Raw genomic sequence first — 20,532 nt, 5'->3', positions numbered from 1 at the left:
GTTTTGAATGGGAGTATGGTTGAGGGGGTGTGTACTTAGCAAAGTCTTATTATTGGAAGGCGCCTTGAACGTCCTAAGGGGTGTGGGGCAAGCATTTTTGGCGTATAAGAGGAAGGTACGCAGGGTGTGTGGATAATAAGGTTTCTAAATTCACCCCAGCGACCCAGGCCCCACCAAGCTAGTTAAGCAAAGTAAACATATCAGATTGTTCCTCCACTCGACTTCTGCTCTCCCAACTCTCCCACTTACAACTTCTTTTTCCATAACACACTCGATCTGCAGAACACACAGAACGCACACTGCTTCTTGCTTTTCAGATAACTCTGTCAATCTGCTACTTCCAACGCTTTTATGCACATAAAACCAATCCTGCTTCATTGCAAAAAACTTTACTGAACTTCAATCAATCGATTGACTCACGCGCGCCTGCTTTGAACCCGATCTTCATTGCTACGACGCGTCTTCCCACAACTACCATTTATCGCGCTGCTCGCGTCTGCTTAGCAACGCCTGCAACAGCAGCCCTGTCTTCCCTCTAACTTATTATCATAGAGCTTCTTAACACCGTCTATAGGTCTTCTGACGCGTCTTTTGATGCTAAGCATCGCTATTCCACCTTAACTGGTATTTATAGGTACTTTTACCTCATTTTCGATTCCATCCCACTCGCGTTCAACGCTGGTCGGGTCATATGGAGTCGAAACCGAATAGATACCAGTCCCGCATCCTTAGGGAGATGCATCATAATACCGAGAATCCTTTTAATTCACCACCATCATCTACTGGCTCCCACGGAACCGTCACACTTACCTCTAACATAACAATGGGTCCCCAAGGAGAATCCACTCGCCGTATGGACGACCTTTCTATCAACCTTCCTTCCATGCGCAACACCAAACCGACTCTACCCACCTCTTTCGAAGTCAATACCTCAGCCCTTGGACGAACATTCCCTGAATGGAGCCGCTGGAATCACCAAACTGACGTGTGGGAAGATTCCATTGACAACACCCCAAATCCTCGCGGGAAGGAAAATGTCACGCCGCGAGGAAGCCCCAACTCTTCGATCGTGGCTACCCCTAGAGCGGATGATTCTGATCGAGATAAGGTAAGTAAGCACTTTATCGACCAATTTAATAATCTTTACGCCCGGGTGAGAGAAAATTCAGAGATTACGAGACAGCAGGTCCAAGCTTCAATTGAAAGGGTGGAAAGAATGAATGAGGAATCACGTGTTGGACAACCTCCACGATCACATTTTGATTTCTTTATGAGAACCCGTCGAGGGAACCTTCCTCCTCCTTCAGAGTCTACCATTCTCTCTGAATCTCTCTCATCCCACTGTTCTGTTTTTTCCAACCCTGATATTTCGCGTTGCCATTTTACCCCTCCTCCTAGCAAGCAAGCTCGAGGTGCAAGCGAAACAGTCGATGCACCCCGTCAGCGATTTGTTCGTTTTGCTGCTTCGCCTACGAGATCAATTGTTGTTTTTAATCGCAATCTTGTTCCGTGAAGTGCAGAGCTAATAAACCATTAGATTGAGAATGCTAAGCCTACGAATGAGCCTACTGCTCGAAATGCGGGCACCTTACGTAGCGCTCTTCGATCTCGTGCTCAGATGCAACCGCGAGTTCAAACTGAATCTGAATGCTCTTTGGATCTCTCTGAGCCATTGATTCAACCCCTGCAAGACTTAGAAGAACAAGGTAGCCGACGACGTGCATCGACACCCAGTGGTGCTAAGGGTCCCAAGTCGCGACGTGGCAATGTTACCGCCCTCCTCGAAACCCTTAAAACAGCCCAATCCAAACAGGCTGAATCCAGCGAACAATCTGCAAAGGAAGCTTCGCCCAAGTCATCGCCCTCGGTGCAACCACAGAATGCCGCGAAGTTACTCATGGAACGACAATCGGGAATGCACAATGTCGCAACGCCCGCAACTCCTAACCAGACCGCACGTTCTTTCTTTCTACCCAACCTTTCCCACATGAATGACTTCATATCCGGTGCATTGCGGCTATCCTCTATGAGAAATGGCATGCCTATCTTCGTGAAGCATGGCAAAGTTCACGATCGCGAATCTACGACTACCCCAAGCCACCATGCCGATGTCGAAGCAGTTGCCATCCCCGAAGACGAGGAGAAGATTTTCGTATCTTTGGATAAGATCAAAGACGAAGTCCACGCCTTGAAGGAGCATGATGACTTGGTTTCTAAGCAAGCGGAGCAACTCCAAGAGGAAGTGGAGGAACTTCACATTCAGGTCGCCAAGTACAAATCTCGAAAGGACAGTGCTATGGGATCTGACTCGGAGAGTTCTGTGATCGATCATCTGCACTCTCAGAAGACTCAACTAGAAGAGCAAGTCAACTCCTTGCAAGCTCGTTTAGACAAAGCCAATCGTAAGATCAGCATCAACGAGATTCACACCGAGTCTTACATTGCGGAGCGCGACGAGGCTCTTAAGAGCGCCACTGAGCACTTGAACAGAATCCAACATCTTCAGTCCGAACTCAATGCGGCTCGCCAAAATGTCGGGTCCTTGTACAATGACACTACGCAAGATGCCAACGCGCTTGAGTTGGAAAACAAGTCTCTGCGCAAGGATAACAATACCATCCGCCAACAGTGGAAGTCTTTGCTCGAAGAAAATCAATCTCTCCGTGCACACAACAGTAACATGTCCGAGAAGAACGCAGATCTCGAGCAGGACCTCCAATATGCAAATGCTCAAATTGAATCCACCAAGGGAGAATTAGAGGCGGTTCAGAAAGAATATGAGATGATCTCGGAGGAGAAGGCTATACTGAAGCAAGACAACCTTAGCCTGGAGCGTCACAATGATAAATTCTTCAACGACAACAAGGTTCTGAAGCAACAGAACTCTTTGCTTAATCGACGAACGCATGATCTTCAAGACGACGTCGCTCGGCTTCAGAAATTGCTCGATGCGGCCGAAGACAATGCCGGTCCGATGTCTGCCGACTTCAAGGATATTAAGTATCGACTTCAAGTACAGAATCGCGAGCTTGCCAAGGAGAATGCGGAACTCCAGCAGCAAGTTATTGATATCCAGGCTGATTTCTCAACCAAGCGCATGGTCCTCGAGAAGGAGAAGCGTCGTCTAGCGGCAGTTAACGAGCGTCTGAAGGAACAAATTGACCGGATCAGCGACCAGTTTGAGGCTATTGTGAAGCAAAGCAAGGAGGAAGCCGCCAAATACGAGGAGCAGCAAACCGCCTTGACTCAGCAATTAGAGCTCATCACCGACAAGGAATCGGCTCTTGCTCATAAGCTGAAGCGATCTGCTGATCACTCAGCCAAGCTTCAGTCCGAATTGGATCGGAAGATGAACGCTGTGAACGAGGCTCGTCAAATGACTCGCGAAATTAAGGAATTCATGAACGCTACAAACAGCCAGAAAGACACTAGATTGACACGTATTGTCGACCCGAAAGGCAAGTCAGTTGCCAGTGAGAATACAGCTAGAAGCACAACACAAACCGACATGCCGATGCAAGACGACTATACCCAACAGATTGATCTCACCCAAGGATCTGACTTTGCAAGCATCTACACGCAAGGTGAGATGCACAAGTTGCGGGACGCCCTTCGCCAAGTTCGCAACCAGCCACAACGCAATGATTTCATACAGGAATCATCGGCTTTCGAAGACGATGACATGAGTGACCAGGCTAGTCAGAGTCTTCCGCCTTTGATCATGCCCCTTGGCCAATCACGATCTGCCACCTCTCAGCGAACAGTATCTGCTGCTACGTCTAAGGAACGAACAGGCTCGACTAAGCCCCAACCCGTCGGAATCCTGAAGGATACTCTGCCTTCTCGCCTGAATTCGCGAAAACAGAAGACAACACAGACTATGAACGATACTGATTTTGAAGAGTACCGCGAGCGGGAGACGGCGACCAATACTGCCACCGGTGGGCGAAAATCCAAGACCAACGACACAAGCCCGAGAAAGGTCTCTTTCGGCCGATCGAATGTCCGTAACACCGAGCTCAACCAGCCCAGTTCAGAACCTGATCTTACTGGACGATTCAGTGTCAAGTCCGGAGGAAGTGGCATGAGCATTACAAGCGAAGCATCCGATGCAGACAGGTTTCACCGTCGTAACTCGGACAGTGCTCGATTCGACATAGAGATGGATCACGAAGATAACATGACCTCGGCCCTGTTCATGGACGATATTACCCTCGAACAGCAAAAGATCATGGAGAAGCAGAATGCGAAGAAGTCGAGCAAGACTGAGCTGTCTAATGACGCCAAGCGCGTCCTTGACGGTCTCTGTCATGATCATGACTGCCGCAACTGCATCGTATGTTCGCGGATCAACTCGCAGGGCCGTGGAGATCAGGCGGCCAACAAGAAAGCTGTCCGCGTGGATAAGCCAATTCCTGTTACCAACCGTGTCCCGAAACGTGGATCGAAACAAGTGGAATATGAAGACCAGTCCACTTTGCGTCCATCACAAGACCCGGCTGTAGCATTGGCCAAAGTAATCAAAGCCTTGGAGGACGAGGAGAGACATCTTCTACGAGCTCTGCAAAAGAAGGATGCCGCTTACAATGAATTCGACCCATCGGTTCAGCGTAGAGTCTGGAAGAAGCTAGGTGCGGAGATTGACAAGTTGAGAAGGGCGCGTGATCTCAAGCGAGATCAGATTTACTATCTCTACGATGCCCTCGAGGGCCAGAAACGGACGGGTCAAGAGATGACTGCAGAGTTCGCGGAGTACACCATCATGAGTGCCATGAGCAAGGATCAAACCTGGAACGGCATCATGGATTTTTGAAGAGATTTCAAAAGGGACTTGCGAAAGGGCATATCAGGAGGAAGAGGGAATACTTGGAATTGGCGTCTTGTACGGACATAAGGGGGAGATATTAAGAGCATTGCTATTGGAGTTCGGTCATTACTGAAGGCTGGGTTGATTTGATTGTTGTATTATTATATGACGAGACCCACGAATGGCTGGCGTTAAAAAGGGAGTCTGCATAGGATGCATTGTACAACTAGGAAGGAACCTGGTGTCAGGTAATAGGTCAGGCCATAACCTACGCGCATCCGCATCAGGGGCGCTGTGATATTGCATAATTGAATCAATTATGACACATTCATGTTTTTTTGTGACGATTATGTTTCCATTGTACCTATGTGCTGTACCTACCTGGTAGCATCTATCTGCTACGTCTGCGTAATAAGTGACGGGCCTCTTCTAGTATGATAAGGTCATGCTCCCTGCTGTCTTTCTGACTCTTACGCCACAACCTCTTAACGAGTAATAGGTACCGGTTACATGATCCTTACTTTTCTCCTGGCTAGGTAGATACCTACAGTAGTACACACACATTACCCTAAAAGTAGGTACCTATCTAAGATGCCTAATATTCCTAGCATACGAGTAAATGGCTGAAGGCGGACTGACTCGACCCCCTCGCCCTCGTCCTCGTCCTCTTCATCACAAAACCCTCATCACGCGCTTCCCCGCCGACCAGAACCAAGCCCAGCCGCCGAGCAGCGCCGTGAACCCCGTGTAGATGATCATGGGGCCGTACTGCGTCGCGTAGCCGGAGAAATCGGCGGCCGCGCCCGTGACGCGCAGCGGGTTGTTGGGGTTGCTGGGGCTCGCTTTCAGCAGAGCGGGGCCGACGAGGCCGGAGAGGACGAAGCCGAGGCCGCGGCCGCCAAGGAGCATGCCGAAGATGAGGCCGGTGTCGATGTGGGGGTCGGTGGAAGAAGAAGAGGTGGTGGTAGAGGTGCGCTTCAGCTCGTGCAGGATGCCGGACCAGGTGGAGCTGAAGCCGCCGGCGAAGAAGCCGTAGAGGAGGGTGAAGAGGACGAGGATTGCGAGGTGGCTGGTGCTGGTGCTACCGCTGTCACTACTGCCGCCGCTACTGTTGCTACTATTGCCATTGCCACCACCGAGGCCCCAGAGCAAGAAAACTGGTAAAGCGCTGCCGAGGGAGGAGATGAGGATCACGGTCGTGGGCTTGAATTTCGGCTGGTCGTTAAGCAGGCCGATGAGGAGGGAGCCAGGCACGGAGGCGAGGGAGATCAGGGCGAGGAAGATGGGGCCGGTGATGGAGGGGAAGCCGAGGAGGGTCGCGTAGGAGGCGAGGTACGTGGAGGGCATGAGGTACCCGAGAGATTGAAGGATGTTGCCGAATTGCAGGACCCAGAAGGTGGGGTGGTAGATGAAGGAGAAGGAGACGCGGCCGCGGCTGCGGTTGTTGCTGCTTTCGACGGCGTTTTCTCCTTCTGACGTGCTGGTGGCGGTGGTGGTATCATCGGCAGCAGGACGGGGACGCATAAGAAGCAGCGGCGGAATCGTCAAGACCGCCGAACCAACGGAAAAGATCCGCAGCGTCGTCCGGGCACCGTAGCGGTTGAGCAGCGCGCTCGTCATAAACGGCATACCCGCGCCAAAGCCGCTCTTACCAGACCACATGGCCCCGTACGCCAGCCCCTTCCGCTCCGCAAACCACTCGTCCAGACACAGCGACGTCGAGCTGAACAGCAGCCCGCAGCCCACCGCGTGCAGCACGCCCTGCACCGCGACCAGCTGCGCCGCCGTCGTCGCAAACGACGACGCCAGCAGGCACCCGCTCGTCAGCACCAGGCCCAAGGGACCGAACCACTGTCGCAGGCGCGGGAAGCGCGTTAGCAGGGTGAAGGCGACAGGCATCATCAGGTAGAGCACGCCGGTCTGGGAGGTGCCGATGGGGGCGATGGCGGCGGCGTCGTGGGGGCCCCGAAGGGAGGCGATTCCGGCGGCGTTGGAGGTGTAGTATTCTTGGAAGATGCCGAAGGCGAGGGAGTACCCCCATATCGGCGCTTGCACGAGCATGCAGCCGAGGAGCACGAGGTAGGCTGGCTTGCTGCGGTCGGTGGGTGTTGGGGTGGGGGAGGAGGAGGAGGAGGAGGAGGAGGAGGAGGAGGAGGGTGATGATGGTGGGCGGCTCTCGAGTTCGAGGACTTCGAGGGGGGTGGTGCTTTCTGGTGGGGTTTGGGGCGCCATGGTTTGGACTGTTTTAGTCGGTTATGATGTCCAAGATGATGTCTAGCCTGGCATACTAACTGAGGCCAAGCTTTGAGATGGACATCGCTTTTAACTTTACTTATACTTGCCTACTTCAATGTTTACATACATACCTGCGAGTCCTACCTCATACGATTGGAGTGTTCCTGTTGGACACTTCCAACCGAACTTACCCACCCGACGCCCTTCGAGCTCAACGCATGTTCTGGATATGCGCAGGGGAGTTGGAACCAATGGTGTCATTGCGATTATTGATATCTCCGACATCGCGACTTTTTATGACATGGAACTTTTGGAGACGGTTGCGTCAAAAGGAGAAATCATGAGAAGATCATGTCGATATGGATAATTGTATTGTATTGTATAGAGGTAGTTATCTCTATACTAGATTATATCGTGTAAATGGGTATAAGCCGTGTGAATAATGGATTATCTAAGATGCCCCATCCCCCGCCTTGGTGATAGCTAGCTTGAGCCAATTATATATCATCATTTATCCGCACCAAAAATCTACCTAGGTACATTTGTTCCTTACCTCAAATTCAATGCTGTAAATGCAACGGCAGCTCTTAACTCTTCTTTTAATAAGTTCTTAGCCTAAAAAGCTTCCAGTTCCATCTTCCTTCATTCACGTCGCAAAATATCTAAAGTGCAACACCTGCGCATTTATAGATAATACTACTTCATTCGTTTGTGATTGTGCCCTTCAATCATCCACAGGTATACTACCTGTACTACCTTTTTAAGAAAAACAACAAATAATACCGTCATCATGGGATCCGACATTGAAATCGAGATGGACATTGACGAGCCTGGCTCCCCCCAAGCCACCCAGGCCAATGTCAGCGATATGCAAACACACACCAAGGCCACCGCCGTGCGATCGATCGAGGGCTGGATCATCATGGTCACAAATGTGCACGAGGAGGCCGACGAAGAGGCCTTACACGACAAGTTCGCCGACTTTGGCGAGATCAAGAATCTCCACCTAAATCTAGACCGTCGAAGCGGTTACGTCAAGGTGAGCCTATACAATTCCTCCATTTATCTCTACCCACTCTCTTTCTATCTATGTCTGGGGATGTCAAATGCTAATTACTATTTTACTCGAACCATAGGGCTACGCTTTAATCGAGTACGCGACCCTAGACGAGGCCCGCGCCGCCATCGACGGCGCGCACCACACGAAGTTGGTGGAGCAGGCCATCGAGGTCGACTTCGCATTTGTTCGACCACCGCCAGGAAAGGGCAATAGAGGACCCCGCCAGTCGCATCGCGGTCGAGGACGAAGCCGAAGCCGCAGTCCGGAGGGACACAAGGATGGGGATAGAGAGTAGTGGCTTGACCCTCGTCTCCGTAGCAACCCACCACCTCATGCCTAAATTTCTGGTGGTATAGGCATTTGAGGATGGACGTATATATGGCTGGCTGGAGTGCTAGGAAGTTACGCCCTGGTCTTAGCCGATATGTCGCCAGAATAAAGAAGGACATGTCGGCATGTAACTCGTCTCCGTATAGGTAGGTCAAACGCCAGCTATTCTCCTTGGAAGAGGAACTTTTGCTAACAGGAACTTTTAGTTGTGATACGATGACAACATCTACAATGCCTACGTGCTTTACATCTGGAATTAGGAAGGCTAGCTAGAGCTGGAGTTATGTCTAGACATACGTGGTAGTTTCTAGTTAAGCTTAGAACTGCATAGTACTCTAACCTATCCTGTTCAACAAAGCTCGTTCCAGACCATTTCTCGAGACCATATCTTTGTTCCGTACTGAATTATGTGAATTATGACAAGTGATAAATGATAGAAATATTATTGTATGGATGATTATATAAAACATCGTTAAATGAATATGAATAATTAAGCGTTGTAAGTAATACTGGTTTAAAGGATATATAGCAAAGCCGTTTACACCTTGTGAATGTTTTATGTACTACAGTATGTAGTAAGGCCATCCCTGTTGGTACAGGGTTGGTTCCTGCATGAGTGACGTCGCGCTTGACAATTCCGCACCGCGCCATCTCGGAATTTAACACAACCCTGTCCACATCGTTCGAGGTCTCCATTTCAACATTCTCCATCTCCAAAAAAAAGAAAAAAACATTCACCAACTTTATTCCCTTCACTAATTGTCGTTTTGTCGCATGAACTGCTTTCTTTTTCTTCTTGTTTAGACAAGGTGATATTCCAATTTATTTGGAATGGCCTCATAGATAATCATGGCATTCTTTGTCGGCGGCGAGCCAGGCCTTCAACGTCTCTTTATTCCTGGAGTTTGCCTTCTCATCGCATTCTTGGCCTACACATCGCAATGGCTGTTCGCTAATTCACCAGACTTGAGCCCCGGTCCCCTCACCACCGCCGAGAAGTACACTTTCAACACCCTCCTCGGCTGTCTTTGGTACACGTACTACAAGGCTTGCACCGTCGATCCCGGCCGATATGTCTACCCGCCGAGTCTCAAGAAGAAGTACAAGCAAGATGCCGAAGAGGGCTATCTAGGAAGAGGAGGTCCAACAACACGCTGGTGTAAGAAGTGTATAGCGCCTAAGCCTCCCCGCGCCCACCATTGCAAAACCTGTCGCCGCTGTATTCCCAAGATGGACCACCATTGTCCTTGGACCGGCAATTGCGTCTCGCTACAAACCTTTCCCCATTTCATGCGCTTTCTCTTGTACACCAACCTTTCGCTTTGGATGCTCCTCTACCTCCAGTCGATGCGTTTCATCGCCCTCTACGAGTCCCGTCACCTTCCCGCATACCTCGGCCCGACACTCACGCAACTTGCAATGTTGACCGTCCTTACCTTGGTAGCCGGCATGACAAGCCTCGCCCTGGGTATCCTACTCCTCACAACCCTCAAAGGCCTAATCTTCAATACCACCACAATTGAGAGTTGGGAGATCGAGCGCCACGAATCAGCCCTAGAGCGACGCTACGCCTCCTCATCCGACGGCTCGACCGACTCCTGGTGGCTATCCAACGAGCGCGCGCCCGGCGGTGACATCTCCGCCCCACACCTCGCCCTCGAGCCCGTCGAGTTCCCCTACGACATCGGCATATTCACGAACATCGCCGCCGGAATGGGCACCCGCAACTTCCTCCTCTGGGCCTTCCCCTTCGCCGGAAACCCCACCGTCGCCCCCCACAACGGCGAGGGCGGCGGGATGGAGGGAACAGGCTGGGCGTACGAGGAAAACTGCCTCAACGATCGCGAGGGCATGTGGCCGCCTGTCGATCCGGAAAAGATCCGTAACGAGCGCATGTGGCGTGCGCGCGCACGCGATGCCGATGGCGAGATCGTGCTCAGTCAGAACAAGGAGGACTTCCTACGCCGCCAGCAGCAGGCGCAGTTATCGCGACTGGCGTTCTCGCGCTCGCGCATGCTGGAGGAGTTGGAGGAGGTTCGGCCTGAGTACAGTGGTAGTGGTAGCGGCAGTGGTAGTGGTAGCAGTACTCGCCAGCGTGTCACCAATATCGGTGGTAGGAAGAAGACAAAGAAATCATCAGGCTGGACGAACGCCGATGGCGAGCGCCTGGCTGACTTTGGAGTCGACTCGGGCGAAGAGCTGGATTACGAGGACGATGACGATGTGCCGCTTGCGCAGCTTATTAGGAAGCGTAAGAGGCGTGTGTATAATGATGATTATGAGGAGTGAGGAGTGAGGAGTGAAAAGGGTATGTGATGTGACGTTGGTCTGGTGTTGGTGTTGTACATGAGGGTACTGTACATGAGTGAAGGGTTGGTACTTACGTACCTACTGCTTATACGTGCCTGTACTTGCCTATACATACGTATAGTATTACGCGACTGGTAAAAGGTTCTACAAGTTCAACTGCATTAAGAATGCTGTAATCAGTGGTCGTGAAATCGGGGTTAGGTAACGAATGAGGAGGACTGCGACAATGAACAAGGAACTAGTCTAACCTACATAATTAAATGCCTACCCTAGTTTGGGTAGGTTGGTTGGTTGGTGGATGAATGAATAGGTAGACAAATCACTTAATGAGACAAGAACCATAACAAGAACAAGAACGATATGTGTTCCATTCCAGTCTATGGTGTGTTTCTTCACGTTCGTTCGTTCGTTCGTTTCTTCTCACTGCTCTGTCCTCCCTCTTAGGTACCTAGTTACTAGGGTCTCTCTCTCTCTCTCTCTCTCTCTCTCACACACACACACAGAGCTCTCCAACCCAGCTCTTTGTAACAACACCAGTAACTAGGTATGTATGTATGTATCACCTATCACCTATTATGCTAAAATACTAACCTAGGTCAGGGGACTCTGTAATAGCACTGGCGAGTACCCAGATGCTAAGTACGAAGTACGTATGTATGTATATCGCATTTGCTTTCCAGCCTGCCTGGTACAGTATATAAATCGGTAGGTACAGTAGGATCTCCGGTATCTAGCCATTCCTATAGGTAGGTAGGTAGGTAACATATTAACTCGAAGGCAAGTAAAGTGGTGGGAAGGTACAATACCTAAGCAGGATAGATATAGGAAGGCAGGTAGGTACCTAGTAGGTAGTTGGGGTACCTAGGTAAACAAGTTAAATACCTACCTAAATAAGCCCTCCCCTGATATATATCTCACACGAGGGATCCTGTTTCTACTTACTTACTTACCTACTTCCCAACCAACGTCCAAATAAATATACTCGAGGCACCAAGGTAAAGGTTTAATTGTTCGATTGCTTGCGTGCTTACGCCTTCAACGCTGCTTTCTTTCGCGTAACCTACTCTACTACGAGGGTAGGCATCTAAGTGCTATGTATGTACTATGTAGGCACGCTACATAATGTATACCTCTAGGTAGGTATCTACACCCCAGCAACCCAAATTCCAAATTTCCAGAAACTGTGTTTTTCAGTTTTTACACGGGTTCTCTCTTTCTTTCTTTCTTTCTTTCTTTCTTCTACCTGCTTCTACCCTTACTCCGACTACTTCTACTACGACTGTTCTCGCTATAAACCTGTTGTCTTTGTCATGGTCGTTGGCGTCGTTGTTGGGTTTACCAATCATCATCATCTTCTTTCTTCTGCATAGCGTTCTTCCTCGCTAGCAGGGCATCGGCTAGGGAACCGGCGACGCTCGGTGTCGGCGTGTTACTACGGCTGCTGTCGGAACCGCCGTTGGCGTTAAGACTCATGCCCGAGTCTCGCGGGTGGGTTGGGAGCGGTGCAGGTTTCCTGCCTGCAGCCGGGCGTTTCGCAGGAGGTTGCGGTGGTGTGGGTTTGCTGCGCGCTGCATTCGCTGTACCGTTTGAGCTAGGCGGTGGTGGCGGGGCTCTGGGTGCCGGCGCTGGTGCCGGCGGTGGAGCTGATGCTTGTTCCTCAACATACGCTGCTGGTACCCACGCCTGTCCCCCCACATGCTTAGCTAGCCACCAGCCTGTAAATCTTCAGTTAGCCTGGGTAATGAAGGGCAACTCATGTGGGGATTGATTGTCTGCTTACCATTGTTCTCCTTTTGCACAATCTCGATAATATCGCCCGCTTTTACCGACAGTTCATTCTCCCGTTGACCAGCAAAGTCATAAATGACCTTCGCAGTGATCTTGCCCTTCGCTGGAGGTGCTGCAGGAGGTGGGGGAGGTGGCGCACGAACAGATGAGGTCGAGCTTTTGTTACGGGAGTGGCTGGAGCTGCTGCTTACGCTACTTACGTTGCTTAACGTAGAAGCAGAGGCAGCGGCAGCGGCAGAAACCGGGGTAGGAACTGGTCGCGACTGGAGTGCCGCCGGCCCACGCTTTGTGGTACTAGGACGAGCGGCTGTCGTTCGAGCGGGTCTACCACCAGGACCACCAGGCTTGATGAGTTTGCCACGAGTAATTGGTCGGGGTGGAACTGGCTTTCCCTTCGGCGTCGGCTTGGAAACAGATGACGGGGATTCTCCGGGTTGCGTATGAACACCACCGCTCTTATAATAGTCTACCACCTGTTGTGAATCTTTCAAGACTTTAACGAGTTGCATCTTTCCAGGCTTCTTGGCATATTCTATCGATTCTCCAATCTTGAGATTAAACCCGCCCCCTGGCATTACTCGTTGCATCTGGGTGAAGAGCTCAGTCTTTAGAACACAGTTTAGGAGCGCGTCTGGTTCTTGAGGAGATCCAACCCCTAGCGAGAACCAATCATCACGACATGTGGAAACTCCGATGAATTTAATTGCCCCCAACGGGATTTGTCGTTCAACCACAATCTGAACCTGATGGTTGACCAATGCCTGAGCCACGACATAGAACTTGCTATTGGTGACAATTAGAATTCGAGGACTCGGTTTGCTTGATCGACCAAACTTGGCTTCTAATACCTCGCCTCGGCACGAGAAGAGAACCTTTTCGTTACTTGTCATTTGCACCGCGTTACGGACATGATTCCCAGGTCCATTTGATGCATTGATTCCTAGGTAATCACCCAAGAAACGTCGGGAGCCCAACAAGCTATACCGCCGACGTTCCTTGCGCCCTTGTAGTACTTTATGACCTTGGTCACGTAATTGTAGATACTCGGCACCTACTCTCTTCTTCCGCCAGAATCGTTGAATTCGAGTCGCTGACTCGGCGCGGTAGGCTAGGTATGCTCTCCACATTCGTTGGATACGGGTGGCCATGTTATGCCAATATCGGTCTCGCATCGTCTCTAAGGCGAATAACGTTTCTGGAGACTTGATAAAAGCCTTGGTAACACCCAGTTGCCACTCTTCCTTGGGAATACTAGTATCCTTCAATATCTGCTTCACGGCAGCCTCCTCTGTTCCTGACCAGGTATACTCGCCCGCGTAAGACGTGGCAGGGGACAACAAGAAGAATCGCTCGACGAATTTCTCAAACGATTGACGGTAAGCAAACCCGGCACGACGAATTCTTACGTTCTCTTGGAGACCTAGATATTTGATCTGGTGAAGAACGTTAGGAACATTATACTCCGAGGGGGATTTGTTCTCGTTTGGCTTGATCGTTCGGATGTACGATGGCTGGCACTTCATCAAAGTTTCCACTAGAGCATTGGCCGAAGTTCGGATTCTATCGCCTGCTGTGGGGGGCAGCTTGCGATTGTCTTGGTCTACCTGGTGAGGGAATATAGTGTGAACAAATTGGTTAGCACTCTGCTGGAACAAGCTTTGAACACCCTTTAGAAGCTGGTCCTTGTTTTTGTCGGTGATGCCTTCGACGGTGTAACTAACATCGCCAGCATAATGTTTGATGATGAAACTGCCTTGTCGAGGGGTGAGGTGAGCGTTCGACATGCCGCTGATGCTCTGCATGAAGGTACGGTCACAAGCAGCAGGATCGGCGTGGGCTGTCTTCGTGGCATCCTTCAGGGCAGAGAAGAGACCAGGGGGCCGAATCTGCTCGATCAGATCACACACGATCTTATTATCAAAATACTTGATAGGCGTCCATTGGATCTTTTCTCGTGCGTATTCCTCCTGTTCCGCCTTGAGAGTAAGTTGGATAAAGATCTGCTGGAGCTTTTCGTTCACGTAGTTGATGCAAAGCTGCTCGAAGCTGTTTTTCTCGAAAATTTCGAACCCATAAATATCTAGAATTCCAATATTGTTGGCTGTCGCTTGCCGTGCCTGTAAGGATTGGTTGATTCTCCCAACAATCCAATCAAAAAGATTATAATAGATAGCCATAGCCAACGCGTCCTTTGTTGCGGTTGCCTGGGCTGTGTTGGCTGGAGACTCGATTACCTCTCCACTCCTCGGAGTCAAGATCCGTATGGTAATGCCTTTAATCAGCGCCTCGGGAGTAACCTCCAGGAGATACGCTAGGAAGTCTACGACCGACTGATCTGCTACAGCGGCATAACCGTCGTCTCCTTCCACAAAGTGAATGTTTCCGGCCCACAGAATGGCGGCCAACATACGGAAAACGTCATCCTGTTCGGCCTGAGATAGACCAATGATCTTCATGGCTTCTAGGGTTTCTCGGAAATCGGCAAGATCGTCGATACCATCGACATTGAAACACTTGGACCGGCTGAGGTAGGCATACGTCTCCGGCTTCTGGATACCGAACATGGTCCGGTAGTTCTCAGATGCTCCCTTGGAGAACTGATAGAAGATATGGAAATTTCGCTCGTTGGTGATCTGGCCGACCACTCGCGTCTTTTCTAGCAAATAATTGGTAATATCCGCTCCTACAGGCTCTCCGTTTGTATTGAAATGTATTTGTAAGTACTTTCCGAACCGAGACGAGTTGTTATTTCGTAAGGTCTTGGCGTTTCCGAAAGACTCGAGTAACGGATTGGTTGCCAGCACCATGTCCTTGATCTGCTTGATCTCTCCGCTCTCTCCTCCAGATACATTGGCGATGTATTGCATGATGCGCTTGGCGGCCTCGGTCTTGCCAGCTCCTGACTCTCCAGAAATGATCACGCACTGGTTCTCGTGGTAGGCCTTCATGTTATAGTAGGATGATTCGGCGATCGCGAAAACGTGGGGTGGCATCTCCAGTCGGTTCTTGCCTTTGTAGGATTCGAGGACCTGGTCGGTGTAGATCCCGAGATCTCTAAAGGGGTTGACGGAAACCAAGACATGGCCGATATAGGTATAGATCTCGCGACCCTCGAATCGCTTCTTCAAGTTTTCATTAATTGCTTCATTTGATACCTTGCTAAGCAATGTCAGATCAGAAACCCCTATCTCTTTCTTCTTGGTGGTCTCGAATGTGGCTTTCTTAGGCCTCGCGGCTCCGTCATGCGCCCCGCCAGCGCGAGATGCTCCGCCTGACTTATCCTTCGGTCTCCTACTTATACCCTACAGTTATTCATAGGCGACGATTAGCAAAGGGGGTGACGTGGTTACCAAAGTTACAAAATCTTACCATATTGGGCTCGCATGAACAGGATTGGCAAGGCTGATGTTATCCAACAAGGGGGTGAGGCGTTGATTTCTAGATACGGAGGAAATGCCGGGTCAGGATTGTGGTTGAAATTATTGATTTGATTTTAAAGAAAGTCAATATATGATATAGCGACGTAAGGAGGAAGTGTAAAGTAAAAAGTGCGCAGGCGCAGTATGGTATTTGGATATATGAAGATCGACTTTGTATTTCCAGTGATTAAGTTGTTCAGGGTGTTTAGGTGATTTAGGCGCCTTAGAGAGAGAAGAGGCGCCATAATTCTATCATTTTTAGTGTCAAAATAGCCTACCCTGCGACGTAATGTAATGGGGCTGGGTAACGTGGCAGACGTGGCTGGGGGGCTATGAATGCCAGCCTGATGTAACTACCTAATAATGTACCCAATGAATTGGCCGAAGAACAACCCGATTATTCCGATTCTCTCCATTTTTTTCTTATCATACCAACAATTGATAATCACTAAAGAATGATAAAAACTCCAACCATTTCCTTTCCTTCCCTAATTTCATCTCACCATAAACTGGTATGCTTCACCATGATACCCAGTGTATGGATCCAACTCACGTAAACAATGCACAATTCCTAAGTCAAATGATCACTAAAGATAAACCAGTCGGAATTAGGAAGATACGAGACTCGGCGATTACGAATGTATTAACGCCAACTAATTTGGAGGATCTCCCGTCCTCAACTAAGAAAAAAGCTATAATTTTAACATATGCGCCAGTTCCTAGTTAATCATCGACGCCACCAAAGCTTACTAGGCTCAAACGGCACAAATCCTTTCATGGTTGTGGCTGCATAATAGCGACTCTCTCATCACCTAAGCAGGGCCCAAGATGTTGCTCTCATAGATGGATGTTGTTTTTCCCGTGTTATCGTTGACAATCTGCCACAAGTCATCGTCAGCATATCCACCTAGGTTTGTATCACGTGGAATCATTCGAGAAAGGACTTGCCTCGTAACGCGGGTTGTTGGAACTGGCTTGCACATTTCTGTCAGCCTGCTTCCCCGGCTCGGTAAGGACGTCGTTGATTTTGCCGGTACTCTCCGGTGTGTTCGAATCGGGACCTTGCGACAACACTTAGCTACGCCCAAAAGAAAGGCTATGTTTACCTACCCCCGACGGGCTTATAGGTGACCATCTGGCCTTTCTTGTATCTGGGCGCCATCTTTCGATATATTGCGACGTATGCTTAACTTATACCAAGGGTGATTTTGATAGAGTGGCTAAACGTGTAAGGGCCGGTTGATGTGAACAAGAAAATTACGAACGCCGTCCGGGGCGGATCCGAGCCGATTCATATACGTCGAGCAGCCGGACGTGATGTGAAACTAAAGGTTTAATAGAAACGTCACGACATTAGTTATTCGCATCATATACTAACTGATGATATCATGTGCGCTTCATGGACTACCGTAACCCACGCACAACGAGCAACAGGTCAGAATGAATCCAACAAGTAGATGTAAGATTCATTATCCAAAACCATCATGTCGTTGAAATCATGCCATCATTTGACGAAACCACTTCATCGTTATGACCTCCGAGGATTACACACCTCCTATGAAGGCCCATCAGGGCACTTGTCAGAACAAGGTCATGTGATTATATTTGGTCACGTGACATTATCATGGGTTCATTCTCCTGCATTTTACAAATTCTCCATTTGCTCGGAATATTCGTCTCTTTCGATCAGTACAACTCTCGCCTCAATCATCGTAGATTCTCAGTCTTTGGGGTAATTGTAAGCCTTACACCAAACAGCATGTCATATAAGTTCAACTTTCATGATATCGCTATCTGATATTGGCTCGATGTATAAGGAATATGGCTAGAGAGAATTTCAACCCTAGAAGGCAAGCTGCAAGATGAGCTTAATACTTTCGACCAGTCGGCCAGAATCAAGATAGCAACCAATGCGTTTTAGAAGATGCAGGGCTGGAGATAGTTTGACCAGGGCTTGAGTCTTGGCTAAAGCCCAATGGAGAATAATCAGTGGAAATCGGTAAATTCCCTATTGGGTTGCAAGGGGCACTCCACAATATTGCATCACTACGGGTTCTTCAGGTTCATACGCTAGTGTTTGAAGGGTCATACACTTTGACTCGAGAATCTGTTTTCAGTTTCATGTCTCGAGGTCACGATCATGATTCTTTCGATTCTTCCGGAATTAACGCCACCACTCCTCCTGTGACAAAACTACGATGAGATAGGCGGTAAAGACGGCAAAGACTGCAAACCTTCGTTGTTTCTTCAAGCTTTAGCCCTCACATCGCGTCGATATCTTTGTAAGATCATTGCCTTATGTTTCTAGTGAGACAACTAGAAAGGAATTATTGGTTTGATGATGAGGTTAGTCCATAGGACCCTTTCCTAACTCGAAGCGAGATGGCATCCTTGCTTTGCTGCTTTACTCGAACTTCCCATTTCGATCGGATATAACTTTGTATTTCATTGTACAATGAAATGATAACCAGGTAGACGTTGCGGGTCTGCTTGAGTCTCGCCTTCAGTACCAGCATCGAGGCGGGCTCCCGAAGCTGATCAGACGTTAAGTTAAGTATGAGTAAGAGAATGTAAAGCTAAGCACAGGGTATGATATGCTCGAAATCGATGAAGATGTTGAGCCGCAATCTAAAGCCACTTGGCAAGGCACGCTTTGGGAGCCCGGAATTTACAAGATGCGGATAGAAATGAAGAGATCGTACGACAAGTTTTGTTCAAGATGGCATGACGGCCATCTTTGAATTTATACAATATTTCCAGCCCTTGGAATCCTATATCAAAGTGGTCTGATTCTTGTCATCGTACGATTTTTATTCCCTAAGTCTACCCAAGATGGAGGATGACATGGTGATCCAGGAACGAACCCAGCAACGTGGGTGTCAATGCTGTGCGATTCCTAGCCGCAGTCCTTGCTTCCCGGGTCTCGGCAAGGCCAGGCACAAGCAGTGATAAGCACCACTGCACCAGGGCATAAAGCAACGAAGTAGATAATACTTAATGCGCTATTGGTGAGTAGTGCTGTTGGCAATATCGAACCGATGCTTCATGTTGTGGCTAGGTACATTGTCCATGCATATTCGGTTAGTCAGGGTGTCCCACAGCTATGTACTATGCCGTAGTAACTACTATGTTAGTTACATGCAGTAGTAAGTAGTGGTGTAGTATCGTGGGACAGGGGGAAAATGACACCAAGCACTTGTAGCTTGGAGCCAAGTTGGAGGTGGATACGAAGACCAAAGGTATCACGAACCATCAGCATTCTATTGGCTGCATGCCATATTCCGACTCTTGTGACAGACGAATCCGCGGCGACCAGCAACCGCCGGGACGACTAGCCAACACATTTCCAAATCTGTTCTTATTGATTATCTTGTAAGCCACCGACCTACCTACATCTGATTGATCGATTGGCTTATACGATCGAAAAGGGTATCTATCTTTAGCGCCTACTGAATGTCTTGCATATCTACTTCTATCCCATGAATCCCCAGCTTCGGTAACACAGTTTGTGCTGTCATTCTCATGTGTTTCTGCATAGGCACAATACGATACAACACAACTCAATTCTACTCATCTAAGTCGCAGAGGTAATAATACGCGCGCGCGGACATACAACATCATACCTACATTCAATATTGAATCCACAGTGGATTCAGGGACCACCACTTTCTGCTCTCCCCTGTCGAAACGTCAAAGAGTGACGGTCCTAAACGCCGCCCGTCTCATCTTGGCCCCCCATACAAAATCTATCCCATCCATGGATATTTGACATGCCATCCACTTAACCTACGGCATAGTACCACCTACGACTGTAGAGAGAGGGCAGTTTTCCTCTCGGATACTACGCATCTGATACCACATTGAAGGCTTGCGAAACGCCCCCCTTCCGTTTGATCTGCTTGGACTGTCATCCCACTCCAACTGACAGTGGTCTAATACTGTACCTACCAATTGTAAGATCCTCTGATCTTTTAGGTCTATGATCTATGATCTTTGGTCTTGTTCTCTCATCCCACGGACCTCGATAAAGAATCACAATCACAAGTTATCTTAGCGGACCTAGTTAGTTTTGGTCACTTGGGGTCACTTACAGATATACACCTGGGCACCGTACATACAACCTTCAGGGGCTTTACCAAACTTACTAAACTCTTCACGATTTTGTTTCCACGATATTATACGAAACTAATCAAATAGTGTCGATTCACTTTAAAGATTTCATGGTTTATTAACTGATATCCGTATTAGTTATTCGGAATTATCCCTTTCCCTTTCCCCCTCCCTCGATCCTCCCATCCCCCTGCAAGAAGTTGGAAGTTTGCCTTCCCCCTAGATTTTGAACAAGCTCCGGATCTTCATACATCCATAGCATCCTTGCTCCTCATTTTGGCCCGTGGTTTGCGGATCTTGCCTGATCGCATTGCCACTTTTAGCCCCGATTTCCTGTCATCCATCCTTTATGACTTAACTATCCGCCCACCATTAACTAGCCTCTGGTCCCTTTTTCTTTTTTTTTCTTGGTTCCTTGCGCGGTAACCAGGACGTAGAAAGAATTCCGGCTCTCTCACTCGAGACTTTCTCTA

The 20,532-nt window shown here is 49.1% G+C and overlaps 5 protein-coding genes across 5 annotated transcripts; 3 read left to right on the top strand and 2 right to left on the bottom strand.

Annotated features, from left to right (window-relative positions):
- The first annotated feature begins 251 nt into the window (after window positions 1-251).
- On the top strand, window positions 252-5,134 carry GGS25DRAFT_508519 (uncharacterized protein). Its single transcript, XM_049262486.1, has 2 exons — window positions 252-1,108; window positions 1,538-5,134. Exons 1-2 carry the CDS (start codon window positions 692-694, stop codon window positions 4,811-4,813), a joined length of 3,693 nt encoding a protein of 1,230 aa, XP_049113403.1. The 5' UTR covers window positions 252-691; the 3' UTR covers window positions 4,814-5,134.
- On the bottom strand, window positions 5,128-6,949 carry GGS25DRAFT_508517 (MFS general substrate transporter). The gene has a single exon (XM_049262485.1). It carries the CDS (start codon window positions 6,866-6,868, stop codon window positions 5,480-5,482), a length of 1,389 nt encoding a protein of 462 aa, XP_049113402.1. The 5' UTR covers window positions 6,869-6,949; the 3' UTR covers window positions 5,128-5,479.
- Window positions 6,950-7,577: 628 nt separating this feature from the next.
- Window positions 7,578-8,885, top strand: GGS25DRAFT_508513 (RNA-binding domain-containing protein). Its single transcript, XM_049262484.1, has 2 exons — window positions 7,578-8,081; window positions 8,179-8,885. The coding sequence occupies exons 1-2, from the start codon at window positions 7,833-7,835 to the stop codon at window positions 8,395-8,397; spliced, it is 468 nt and encodes a 155-aa protein (XP_049113401.1). The 5' UTR covers window positions 7,578-7,832; the 3' UTR covers window positions 8,398-8,885.
- A 224-nt stretch (window positions 8,886-9,109) lies between these two features.
- On the top strand, window positions 9,110-11,099 carry GGS25DRAFT_508512 (zf-DHHC-domain-containing protein). The gene has a single exon (XM_049262483.1). The coding sequence runs from the start codon at window positions 9,282-9,284 to the stop codon at window positions 10,719-10,721; it is 1,440 nt and encodes a 479-aa protein (XP_049113400.1). The 5' UTR covers window positions 9,110-9,281; the 3' UTR covers window positions 10,722-11,099.
- A 639-nt stretch (window positions 11,100-11,738) lies between these two features.
- Window positions 11,739-16,169, bottom strand: GGS25DRAFT_508511 (P-loop containing nucleoside triphosphate hydrolase protein). Its single transcript, XM_049262482.1, has 3 exons — window positions 15,900-16,169; window positions 12,523-15,832; window positions 11,739-12,457 (listed from the first exon to the last, which is right to left on the bottom strand). The coding sequence occupies exons 1-3, from the start codon at window positions 15,900-15,902 to the stop codon at window positions 12,078-12,080; spliced, it is 3,693 nt and encodes a 1,230-aa protein (XP_049113399.1). The 5' UTR covers window positions 15,903-16,169; the 3' UTR covers window positions 11,739-12,077.
- Window positions 16,170-20,532: the final 4,363 nt, after the last annotated feature.

Source organism: Hypoxylon fragiforme (assembly GCF_022984875.1).
Source record: "Hypoxylon fragiforme strain CBS 206.31 chromosome Unknown GGS25scaffold_9, whole genome shotgun sequence".
In the NCBI taxonomy this organism is placed as follows: domain Eukaryota; kingdom Fungi; phylum Ascomycota; class Sordariomycetes; order Xylariales; family Hypoxylaceae; genus Hypoxylon; species Hypoxylon fragiforme.
Note: the sequence above shows the minus strand (reverse complement) of the source record. Positions and strands in the feature narration are given on the sequence as shown.